This window comes from Ischnura elegans (assembly GCF_921293095.1).
Source record: "Ischnura elegans chromosome 13 unlocalized genomic scaffold, ioIscEleg1.1 SUPER_13_unloc_1, whole genome shotgun sequence".
Taxonomy (NCBI): Eukaryota; Metazoa; Arthropoda; class Insecta; order Odonata; family Coenagrionidae; genus Ischnura; species Ischnura elegans.
This window is the reverse complement of record NW_025791657.1, coordinates 12,546,244-12,558,880: the sequence shown is the minus strand read 5'-3', so window position 1 is coordinate 12,558,880 and position 12,637 is coordinate 12,546,244. Positions and strand designations below refer to the sequence as shown.

At 38.2% G+C, this 12,637-nt stretch overlaps 2 protein-coding genes across 2 annotated transcripts; one reads left to right on the top strand and one right to left on the bottom strand.

Moving 5' to 3' along the window:
* Positions 1–4,883: 4,883 nt before the first annotated feature.
* On the bottom strand, positions 4,884–7,916 carry LOC124172072. Its single transcript, XM_046551479.1, has 6 exons — positions 7,604–7,916; positions 7,441–7,523; positions 6,908–7,333; positions 6,567–6,758; positions 6,038–6,296; positions 4,884–5,090 (listed from the first exon to the last, which is right to left on the bottom strand). Exons 1-6 carry the CDS (start codon positions 7,914–7,916, stop codon positions 4,918–4,920), a joined length of 1,446 nt encoding a protein of 481 aa, XP_046407435.1. The 3' UTR covers positions 4,884–4,917.
* Positions 7,777–11,867, top strand: LOC124172516. The gene is made up of 2 exons (XM_046551955.1): positions 7,777–8,907; positions 9,288–11,867. Exons 1-2 carry the CDS (start codon positions 8,760–8,762, stop codon positions 11,804–11,806), a joined length of 2,667 nt encoding a protein of 888 aa, XP_046407911.1. The 5' UTR covers positions 7,777–8,759; the 3' UTR covers positions 11,807–11,867.
* The last annotated feature ends 770 nt before the right edge of the window (positions 11,868–12,637 follow it).

Genomic DNA, 12,637 nt, shown 5'->3' with positions numbered 1-12,637 from the left:
ATGATATGAATCCATTTTAAGAGTAAAAGTAATAATTACCCAGCTCAACCCGCAGTTATTGTAACTACATTGAATTTACTACCAATCATGAGTTTATAAACTAGGACCTCCTTTCCCTACGAATTTTAATGTGGTATTTTGAATTTGCATTATCATTTATGTACAGACCTTTTATCTATTTACTACACTCCCCAATAACTCGAGGCAGTGGAATAGTATTTTTGTCTGCTGAAACGTTTCCCTTTCGCCCAATGTAAGCACAGAACATGTATTGTTGTCTACAGTGACATCCGAGTTATCATTCCATCAAACAATACTGACCTACAGCTTCATTAAATGCTTGTTTTCACGTTTCCCTCGGTTTTATACCGATATTTTTACTAAATTATATCAGGCACCCCCTATCTATTTTCACGTATAAAGGCAGTGTAAAAAATCCTTTTTCTTTCAAAACAAATGTAGTTTTTTAAGATGTAAGGAAGTTATTGAAAAACATATGCTGATTAGTGGGATCAGGGAAAAATTGAGAAATTTGTTTAATTAAAAAAATTGCTTATTTTCATGTTTCTCTCGGTTTTATGTCGACGTTTTTACTATATTCTATCAGACACTTCCGCATTCCAGTGCCAAAAATCCTTTTTCTTTCAAAACAATAAATAGTATGCGCGATATAACGAAGTCATTGAAAAACATGCGATTGTTAGTAGGTTCAGGGAAAACCTTGAGAAATTCCAGAATAACACTTGCTTCCTAGCCTTACTCTCGATCAAAGTCGTTTACCATCGCCTGGTTGAATCCTAATGACGTCTAAAAAACATAATCACCGAAGCTTAAAGCCAAATCTAAACGGCTTGTTTTTAAAGAAAGTTTTTGCACTGCGGCGAAGTGATGTATCATTTGCTCATCAATTGACAAATGATGCGCAAGTATCCCGAATGTAAAAAATTTAAAATTCAAGTCATCAAATATAGGCCATGATTTATAAATCTTTCTTTTTTGTCCAGAGAGGATGTGTTTGAAAAGTGTATTTTTTCAATAATATAAATATGCTTTGGCTCAATGATTTCCTAACCAAATCCACGCCTTATCGTCGTCTTTCGACCAATATATTGTTGTGAAAGACAGTGATAACTCAAATCACACAAAAAAACGGAATTTTTCTGATATATTTTATTGACAGACGCAAAATATGCCTACTGTGGTCGAAAGAATATCTATTTGAGAAATAGGTAATTTTTCTTACACAAAATCATTAAAAGACCTGGTGAAATTTTTTAATTGGAGGGTGTCAACTCAATTTTTTTTTAATTTCTTTCCGCACATTACGATTAAAGAATCAGGAGAAATAATTAATGCAATATTTTAGTTCTTCCTCTACTCAGGACACAACTCCGCTTTTTGAAAATGAGTTAAATGAAAAGTACTAATACCTTTTCATAGGTGTTTAGAAAGAGGACCGCCATGATGCACTACACCAGATGTCTCTTCCTTTATTTCAAAGGCTCCGTCAATATCAGCATCTATATTTACGTCACCAACCTCATTTTCAAAATTGATATGAGTGTACAAATTTTGTGTTCCATTGCACTTAAATGCATTCATGTATTTCATAAATACATGTCAACTCAAAGGTTGTTTTGGCGCTCTTACTTCGCAGTCCTAGAGTTTTTCCACGTTGAAACATTGCCTTCGATGAAGTATGGATTCATCACTATACTACGTATATTAAATACGTAAATTAGCAGGTAAAACAAGGGATTTTTTGAAGATAAAGGCTACTTAGCAGGCGAAGATGGTAAAATGGGCCAGTCAGGTCATAGCAACGACGATTTGGATGCATATGGAATAATCTACATCGAATACGTGGAAAAAGGAAAAACGGTAACAGGGGAGTTTTATGATCGTTTTTGGCATTGGTGCAGCGAGAGGGGGATATGGGGGATACTTCCCCTCCCCCCAAGGCTCAGAGAAATTTTTAAGATTGGTCCATTTTACTTATTCGGATCGCTATTACATTACTTATAGAATAGTGTTAGGGTTAATCAAACATCCCTCAGAAAGCCGTAAAACACGCAAATTCGAACCAATTTTCATAAAACGTTTTGGAGGAGAGCCACCTAAACTCCTGTTTATCCTTGCGGGTATGCTTTACCTCCACTCATCTAAGTATTAGTTGTGCCTAAACACCCCTAGCCTTAATTATTAGCTGCGCCCCTGCAACGCTTAAAATCGTTGGCAATTTGAGTTATCTGATCATAACAGCATAAATCGTAGCTTTTTTTCCTAACATCCGTGATCTCGGTCATATATATTCATCCATGAAAGGTCTTGTTTCTGACTTAAAGGAGAGATTTTATAGAATAATATAAAAAAATTCTAATCTATTATAGGTATGTTATTCGAGTCCGTGCGTGGAAATGTCTACTGAGGTATTTTTTTAAATATTACTTAAAAATATCCTGCTATCCAGCAACGACGTAATATTTCTTGTCAATGGTAAACCTACCACGGCTGGCAATGAATTATAAGGAGAAAAAAATTTTAGAGACAGCAAATTTTCAAAGGGGCAGAAAAAGAGTAAACGTATTTTAAATAAGAGTGGTCCAAACAGATTGCTCTAAGTTCGGTGATCAATAGTAATAAAAGTTCAGCGTAAAGAGTACTCTTACTACACTTTTCGCAGAGATTGATCTGACTTCTTCTTTGCCAATTTCACTTGGTTAGAATTTCTCGGAGTTTAGCATTTCATATCTTTTGTTCGAAAAATCGTACAGGGCCAGCGCTAAGGAAATGTAGTCCTATATTATCAAGGCTTTCATGCAATGAGTTAAGTTGACCACAAACGAGAACCCTCTTGACGTCATCGACTCATGGTAGGTGGGCGGCAGCCTTTGGGTTTTCTTGATTTTCGCTCGCAAGAAAATGGCTGCAGAGGGAAGACTTTTATTCGTTGGAACTTATCTCTGCCCATATAGCTATTGTACTGTAGCTATACTTGTTGTTTAATGCTTCCACATGAAAAGGGTATTTTTCCCTTTCATTCCTAGAGAGCGGGCTTTGAACGAAAGAGATAATGGGAATTATTTCATCTTAACACGTTCCCTACCGCTGATTTTGAAACGAATTCACCCATTGCGCCGACGTTCTTTTTCTCTTCTTCGTTTCCTTTCAATAATTGGATACTTTCCATTTGAGTTTCGTGTGCATTCGCCTGTGTGCGCCGTGTCGGTCAAATCATAAACTGAAGCAGCCATGACCAACCCCGTACTACGAGAGGCTAAAAGAAAGTGACTCACTCTTCAATCTTAATGACCGAAACGGTGCGAAGAAGATGAAGTACGTGTTTCGGTCATTATGACCGAATCGGCAGCGAACTTGTTAAGAGACAAAAGACAGGTGAAGGCAGAGTGAATTTCGTGGGGAGATAAGATATCGGGAATGGAGAGATATCCGCATTCACGACCTCAGTGCTTCTCCATTTATCTTTGGACGCTGAGTTTAGCCACGTGAGTTGAAATACTCGCAGTGCGATGAGAATTTGGAAGATGGGCTAGAAAATAACTTCCTCGATGACTTCATACCAAACAAAACCACATAAATAAGAACATCTCATCAGCGTTTCAAATACAATATAGATAAGGATTACGGTCAGGTCTTTTTTATGCTCTTTTTATGGCGTAGTATAAGAATTCTTCCATCATTCACGGTTGGCATAAAATCATCGATGATCGTCTAAAGGAGCAAATACTTACGACCCTACGCACTCGATTCTTTTCGGTGGATTTCAAAATCGACTGAATCGTACGGCAATTTTTTTCTTTCTTAAAACAGCTCTCATGCTAATTTTTTCGATGCTTAAACAAACTGCCATAGTAATTTTTCCTATGAACGTTGGTCCACCGTTGATCCCGCGCAAAGTAATCTTTGCGAATAATTAATGGCCTCTGTTATTGCCTTTTCCTCAAGGACTAAGAACTCAGACTCATGTGCAATTGACAGAAATTTTAATTAAAACTATGAATACTCTTACTTAATATTCGAGCCACTTTTATGTATGTTCCGTTCGACGTGTATATCCCTGGTGAAAATGGCCACACACGGCCACAGGATATTTATGTGGCCATGGCCACAGATGGTCACACAAATTTGTGGCCATGGCCACAGACGGCCACTCAAGTTTGAGGCCGTGGCCACAGACGACCACAGAACATTGTGTGGCCGTCTGTGGTTATTTGGTCATAATGTGTGGCCATTAGTCTGTGGCCGTGTGTGGCCATCTGTGGCCGTGTGTGGCCATCTGTGGCCGTGGATGGCCATCTGTGGCCATGGATGGCCACCTAATACCTGTGGATCTAGTTATGCCATGTCCCACTCATTACCCCATAGCTTGGCCTGAAATACTACCACATGCACAGAAAAATCAAAAAGTGGAGCAGTTTTAGTAAAAAGAGTGGCCGATAGAACCCTGTAACCAACTATGTCCATACAGCATAGTGCGAAGACAACTTAAAATGCTAAATTTTGTAATGGTATAAGTTTGGATTACCTACAACTTAAGGATAACGGATACGGCACTGCAATATTTAGTACAAGTGACTAACACAACTAGATTTCATAACTTAATGAGAAGATATTTTAGTTTTACCTCACCCTTCACACCACCTACTTCAAATTTTGCGTGGAATATAGTAATACTTGTACATTATTTCTCTATAAAAAATAAGGTAGAGCATTGGTTAAAAAAACTACAATTCCCTAACCTCAAGATTTCACAAGTTGAAACCTCTAATGAATAAAAAAACTCCACCAATCAATTGGCATGGAAGGCAAATGAAAAGATATATTCAGCGTAACTTCAATAAAACAATATAGAATTTCTATTAATACTCAACATTTATTTATGCTTATCATGTTCCTTTACAACTTTCCATTTATATCTCCTGTGCCCTGCGCTCTCCTCATTCTTTTCTTCACGTTGTGCATAACGGCCCCGATTTCCTTCTTAACCACAGCCATCACCACACGCCCTGCCACAGATCCCTCCATTCCACCAGCTTCCTCCTCCATGGCCACTCTTCTATGCAAAGCTCCTATGGTCAGGAATTTGGAAGAGGACCATTGCAAAGATGAAAAGAAAAGTATTAATTAAGAACAGTCACATCTACATCACTTAAGAGATTTATCAATCTACCCTTGACAAAGAGGACATTTTTACCAATCCCCGTATGAACTACTGACAAGAGTAAAATACAGAGAAATTTATCCTCTCAGGACACTAATCTGTCTTCCAAATGAATATGAAGAAAACCATAAAAAGGTAATTGCATGTTCCGTCAGAGAGCTGTACATCATACCCTCATACTATTTGCATTTAAAGAAAATTAACATGTATGCTCTAGGGAATGAATTGGGCCACCGTATAGGCCATGACGTCAGTAAATAGAGAATGAAATCATTTGGAGAAAAGTTGGAATGAATGATAATTCAAATAACCTCATGGTTGCAAGGAATCAAACATCTACTAGCATAAAAACTTTCAAGTCAGGTTCTGTGAAACCATTTCAAATTAAACAGACCACATGATAACATGTTGTCAAAGATTTTGTAAGAATTGTTCGGCACTGATCTTCATACATAGAAAATCTGGGATTGAAAAACCAAGGTCTAATTTTCAGTAATTCTTTCTCAAACCACATTGAATTGCTGGTTAGCTTACACACAATCAACCATCTTAAATGCTTCAACTATTCTATATTTTAAAGTCGCTAGAAGTTGAGTAATTTCAAGGAAGTTCATAATTTTCAAGAAAATATTTACAACCATCTCCTGAGCAGTAATGTAATGGATACTCTAAAGAAGGCAACTTTTTAGAAATAATTCTTGGAGACAATATCACAATTGATTTAGGTAGACTAAATTAAGGAAACATTTTACGCATATCTCTGCAGCTTCAGAGATAAATATGTAGATGCCAGGTTCTTTGGAAGATTAAATAATCAAATTTTCATCGTTATTTGCTTTAAAAAAATTAACTCACCTAGGATTGCTTCAATCCTCCTCTCACACAGTGCTGGCAAGGCTTTGTCCGATGTCTTGTAAGCATTACTCTGCTTGCCAGTCACTGTGTGTTTAGCTAGCTCTTCATCATTCCACAGTACATGAGTGGCATCTCTAATGAATTCCCTATCCCCTGCTGCACCAGCCCTGTAAGTTTTCAGGGGGTTTTCTAGGAAGTTCCTGAAGGAGGTACAGGAAAACACCTCCTTGCAAATTCCGATTCTCGGATATATCTCCACCTGCAATCAAAGAGAGACTCCAAATATTCAGTGCATGTATTATACGTAAAAATTGTACCTACTGCATCTTTAATTTTTTAACAGCTTTCCTCTTTTATTCCTTTAATAAGTCTTATTGTAGTTAATTACATCGTTAGAAAAACATTATCTCACTATATTAATCGGAAATATTTTCAATTAAAACATCAGTCAATACGAGCTACAGATTCACTTCTTCAAAACAGTATTCTCATTAACTTATAAGTATACAAGCTACCAATTGCTTCCTACCTTTGAATCATCCACAACTGAAGTGGCGGTCTCCGTATTGGCATTTTCAGTCTCCTTTGTTAGACTCTCCATCTCTGAGTTTCTCTCCTCTGGCACTGAAAGTTCCTCCACAGTGGCAACAAGAGCTGGAGAATGGCTGGAAATCACTGCTGAAGGTGGAGTTTTGGGCTTATCTCCAACCCTATCTGCAATCTACAGTTGAAAAAATGAAATATATGCCCATATCAGATTAAAATAGATGGTTAAGATACAACTTGCAAAATACAAGGGAATACGAAATTCAAGGGAATCAGCAAGAAAAGCACATGGAAATAGTGATCTTGGACTGTTATTAAACTTACCATTCCATCAAACGATGCGTCTCCGTTTCTCTCCTCGGGCACCCCATCTTCCTGCGACCCCACCCGGGAGCACTTTAACATATGCTTTTGGTTCTCAATGTTAAGCCGCAAAACATCAAGCAGACGGCACTCTAGCTCGGCAATCCTCCTTTCTCCCGACTGAACCTGTTTTTGCAGGGAAATGTTCTCTTCGCGAGTCTTCCTATAGCGTTTCACCACATCTTCGTACTTCTCCTCCATTTCTTCCCGGATCTTCATCTCCCTCCGGTAATCGGTGACCGGGATCACACCAGGATCCGAGTCGTCCGAAGACTCGGAGGTCCCTGCTGGTACAGCAGGACGAGGTACGCCAATCTTCTTTCTCCTGCCACCAGTACCCTTACCCTTCGAACTCTGCTCCCCATCTTCTCTGTTCCTTTCTCCATTCTAAATGAAATGAAAAATAACGAGTTACTGTACAATCTGCATTAGTAGTTCATCAGTAACTGTTTGTAGTAGAAATATGTAATGACAAGTTAAAAAGAGGTACTTACCGAGCACATGAAATCTAATATTTTTCTTGAAGGCTCTTTAAGCCGCTCAACCTCCATCTTCATAAGAAGGTCTTTCTTGTTGCCTGAGGAATGGAAGTAAATATATTATTACAGAGTCTACAATACAGCCACTTCCAAATGACCACAATCAATAGATACATACCACAGACGATTAGCACGGTTGCTGGGTAGAAACCAGGACCGCAGTCGTTTCCTGAACCAGCAGGAAACCTGGGTATCTCCGAGACAAGTCGGCGGTAGTCCGTCAGAGTTTCCGCCTTGCTTTTTTTACTAGGCGCCCAAAATACATCGTACACGGCTTTCTTGTCGAAAGCAAAATCTGGTGCTTTCAACTCCGGTATATTACACACCGGTACAATTTCTTTGTTGCCCTCCCTATCCAAATACTTTACTAATGCGTGAGGCTCCTCCTCAAAACAAATCTTTAAGTTCCTCTTGCCATTGCACTTAGCCATAGTAAATGCTTCCAAGATTTTAAGCAAACAGATTTCCTTAGGAAACAAGCCACACCAGCGTCACAGTAACAACAAGGCTTGGATACTTTCCACACACTTGAAGCAACTACACCACTACACTGCGACTTTACCACTTAATCTTTGAAACGGAACTGTAAATTCAATATGTCGCCCAGCTAACTGAATCCACATGTGCTTTCTTCATCGGCGTCCGAAACTACAGACAAATGAATACCGGAAGACAGTAGCGCAGCGTTTTCCGTATGTATTCCGTTGTCAGTAAAATTTAAAATAAAGCATATTTCCTAATTAGGCTTAGGTACATTGGAAGAGCAAAGGCTCCCATTCGTTTTATTATTTTATTCACCCCAAATTTTATATTTATAAACCTTTGCTGTATTTCCGGAGAAAGATTTAAATTTTTCCGAGGCATGGAGTCAATGTAGAATCCATTCTTCATATCACACGAGTATTTAATTTTTAGTGCAATTTATGTACTGTACAGCTATTTTGATTAACTTATAAAGACTTTTAATTTTGTATTTATTACATGTTAAAGCATTGTATTTTGTTGATGCCGAATTTATCTATGTAATGAAAGCAGTAGTTCAAAGCGCATGTTATACATCAGTGTGGTATCCATTATTGCAGTGATAAGAAAATTAATACCAATCGTGAAGTACTCTTTCGACAAGTTTCAAGTTAGGATTTCGATAAATTACTTCATAGATCTCCGATTAGGCACATTACTCCAACTGCAAGTTTATAAATGTGATTATTGTATTGTATGGATTGTCATTGTCCAAACAAAGACAACAATAAAGGAAAGTCGGGAGTGTGATCATGGCACTGCGAAGGAGAAGCAAGGTGTATTGTTCGTATTTGAGGGACAATATTCAGTCTTGCTCTATTCCTCGTTCTACCTGGCGTCGTTGGTTGATTCAAGGAAAAATCACCGAGGAAAGGCTACTACAACTTGGAATAAATCCTGGTGAGTTTTCACTATGTTACACAAGTTGACTTAGATTGCTATCAAGATCTTTGATTAAATTATAATGTGTAGCAGTATCCTTTCTCTATTGTAAATAATGTATCGACCGGATTTCTTTGTCCCTGAAAGGGGTCAATTTATTTCATATCCAAACTTATAATTGCCCTGTCTACAATTTATAGTTCTCATCAGAAATTAGTCAATATAAATCAGCTGAAAAATCTAAACTCTGTGAGAAAAGCATAGTATAAGTAAATAACATTGTTTAAGTAAATATGATGTAAGTTTTACCCCTCTCTAATACAGAGTGCCATACTTCAAAATTAATTATTTGATTTCGAGCCAATCCTTATTTTTTTTCCTTTCACAATGATTTCCAGGGAGGAAAAGAAGGCCAAAGAAATCGTGCCTAAACCGTAGGAGCGTCTCCGGTGAAGGATCTCCAGCCCACAGTGTTAAGGAGGGTGGTGAGAACACATCAGAAAACAGCTGTAGTGACCTTGAAGTGGAGCCTGATGGTTTTTTCTCTGGATTTAATGATAGAGATGTTTGTGCTGATAGTACTCAGGTTTCATCCATTTTGCAATCAAAAAGTATTGGTGTTGAAATTCTTAACCAACCATTAACGGCTGGTATAAATGTGACAAAGTTTGAGGTTTTACTCATGATTTTTCATTTAGCTATGAGACACAGCATGACCGATATTTTTGTTGTAGATCTGATTAGTTTCGTAAATGAATTGGTCGGTATACCTGAAGCTATTCCCAGCTCAAAGTATTTATTTCAAAAACTATTTATGTTTGGATCTGACCCAAATGTACACTTCTTCTGTCCTTCTTGCAACATCTACTTAGGGTGTAAGGCATCATTTGAAAATGATGTCAAATGTGACCATTGTAATTGGTCACAGTCTGTAAGCAATTTAAATGCAGGGAATTACTTTGTGACTCTGAGCATTAGGGAACAACTTCAAATGTTATTGGACAAACAACATATCAAAATGGTTTCAAGGGAGCAAAGGCATGATCAAGTTATATGTGATGTTTTTGATGGGCAAATTTATAAAAATCTTTTAGCTGCTAACTGTGTCCTTCATGATCCCAACTCATTGTCTATCACAATTAGTACTGATGGTTCTCCAGTGTATCAGAATGGGCCTAATAGTCTTTGGCCTATACACTTCTACTTAAATGAAATTGTTCCTGATGAGAGATTTGATGTAGAGAACATTATGCTTGCTGGCCTATGGTTTTCTAAGAAAGGTGAACCAGACCTCCAAATGTTTTTGAAACCATTGGTGGATGAGATGAAGGCGCTAGGTGAGAATGGGATAATATGGAGGAAACCAGATGGAACTATTGTTGAGAGCAGAGTTTTTTTAATTTGTTGTTGTGCTGATTCCGTTGCAAGGCCAAAAATTCAGAATATGTTACAATTCAATGGCAGTTATGGTTGCTCTTATTGCTTACATCCAAATATTTCATTTACAATCACAGAGCCCATGCCTTGCAATTCCAGAATTGTAATATCATCAGATGCAGTGCAAGGTGACAATGAAGATGCAGACCCATGTAGACAGTTGACTCGTCGCAGACAGTTGAAGCGTTACTTGGCAGGGAAAGAATATTCTTTGAGGACAGATGAAGAAGTGAGGCAATTAATGAAAATGGCTACAGAATCAGATCTAGAACATTTGTATGGCTACAAAGGTATGAGTGTCCTGTTACCTCTGGAATCCATGGATATGGTTTTTGGAATACCTATTGATTACATGCACTCAGTGCTCTTGGGTGTTATGAGGCGATTGGCATGCTTGTGGTTTGATTCTACTAGTTCTGGTCAGCCATACTACATAGGACTAAAAATAAGTACCGTGAATAAGAGACTCCAAGGGATTACACCCCCCTCCATCATGCCAAAACCTAGAGCAATGAGTGATCGTTCCCACTGGAAGGCAAAGGAGTGGCGGGGGTTTCTACTCTATTATGGCTTGCCATGTCTGAAAGATGTCCTTCCAGACCCATATTTTGCCCATTTTAGTAAATTGGTGGCATCCATTTATACTCTATGCAAAGGGTCCATCAGTCATGAGGAGGCAGGGAAAGCCGAGTTCATTTTAAAGAGATTTGTGGATGACTACCAAACCTTATATGGTCCAGAAAATATGGTGTACAATGTGCATTTACTCGGCCATTTGCCTACCCAGGCATTAAAAGTGGGTCCTCTGTGGGCATACAGTTTGTTTCCCTTTGAGAGTGCCAATGGGAGACTAGTGCGCATAGTGAAGGGAACTAGGAGTGTAGGAGGCCAAATTGCACGGAAGTATTTGATGACCCTCAATATCTCTAAATTGCTTAAGAACTATGGTGCGAGGGACACAGTGGTAGATTTTTGCAGCAAAGTTGTGGAATATAGTTATAATAAGACATTTGAAAAGTGTGGAGATATTTTATTATTTGGGAAGCCTAATTATATTGTCTTAAAAAAAGTGCATCAGGAGGCTCTGCAGGTGCATGGAATCACCATTGCCAATGTGGCTAAAGTGTATAATAGAGTGGCTATGCATGGTATATTGTATTCCAGTAGGAATTTAAGTAGACAGAAAGTCTCAAATGACAGTTGCATACGTTTAGTGACTGGAGAATTTTTAATGGTTGACTTGATAATTTCTGTGTGCTCACTCCCAGTAGAACCAGTTATGTGGTGTCTTGGCACTGTGTTGAACATCGCCATCAATAGTGATAATAATGTGCCTCCGCATCTAAAGCAGTGTGCAATAGATCCTTATGGTCAGGTGAAAGCCTTTCCCTTTTCACACATTAAAAAGAAATGTTTCCTCATGGCAGTAGACAGCAAAATTTATATTTCTGAATGTTCGAACAAATTTGAAAAAAGTTAACTCTAACAAGAATTTTGTAATGATCCTCATTTCTTGAAAATAAAAAAAAACTCCTGTTAAACCTTGACTTTTCCTTCCTGAGATTTCATTAATGACCCTGTTCTAGGTAATCAGCAGTGCTGTCATAAATTTATCATATCAATAATTGGAAATTGTGGTTGCACCATACGTCTACTGTTGCTAATACCTGAAGGCCTGGGCTTGATTTTCCCAAATTAAAGCTTCGGTGAATGACATTCTTGGCCCTAAATCTTTCTGGCACATGGGTGTCACAGGGAATAGAAGAGCTGCCCCAATCCTAATTTAACACGTTATGAGGGATGAATGTCAAACCATTCTCAATAATCAAACCAACCTCAAGGGTTCAAGTGCCATAGCCTTCGTTTTTCATTGCTATTTGGAAATTTTCATTAAGAAATTATGAGTTTTAAATAAGTAGAACATAATTTGATTTAGGATTTAAGTTATCATTCGAAAACAGGAAAAATATCTTCCCAAAATTACGAAATCCTACATTATGTACCATTAAAAATGAGGTGAATGCATCAGTTAGAGATAATTTTGCCTAGTAGTATTAATCTTAAGTGGCTAAAAGTTCTGCGGCCATGGCCACAGGTTCTTCCTATGGTTCCAGGTTACTCATGTCCATGGCCACAGAGATAATAGTCTGGACACAGAGCCCACAGGATGGCCACAGACAGTCTCACAATGGCCACAGACGACCACAAGATGGCCACAGACGGCCACAAGTTGGCCACAGACGGCCACAGGATGGCCACAAAATTTTCCTGTGGCCGTCTGTGGCCATTTTCACCAGGGAGAAATTACAGA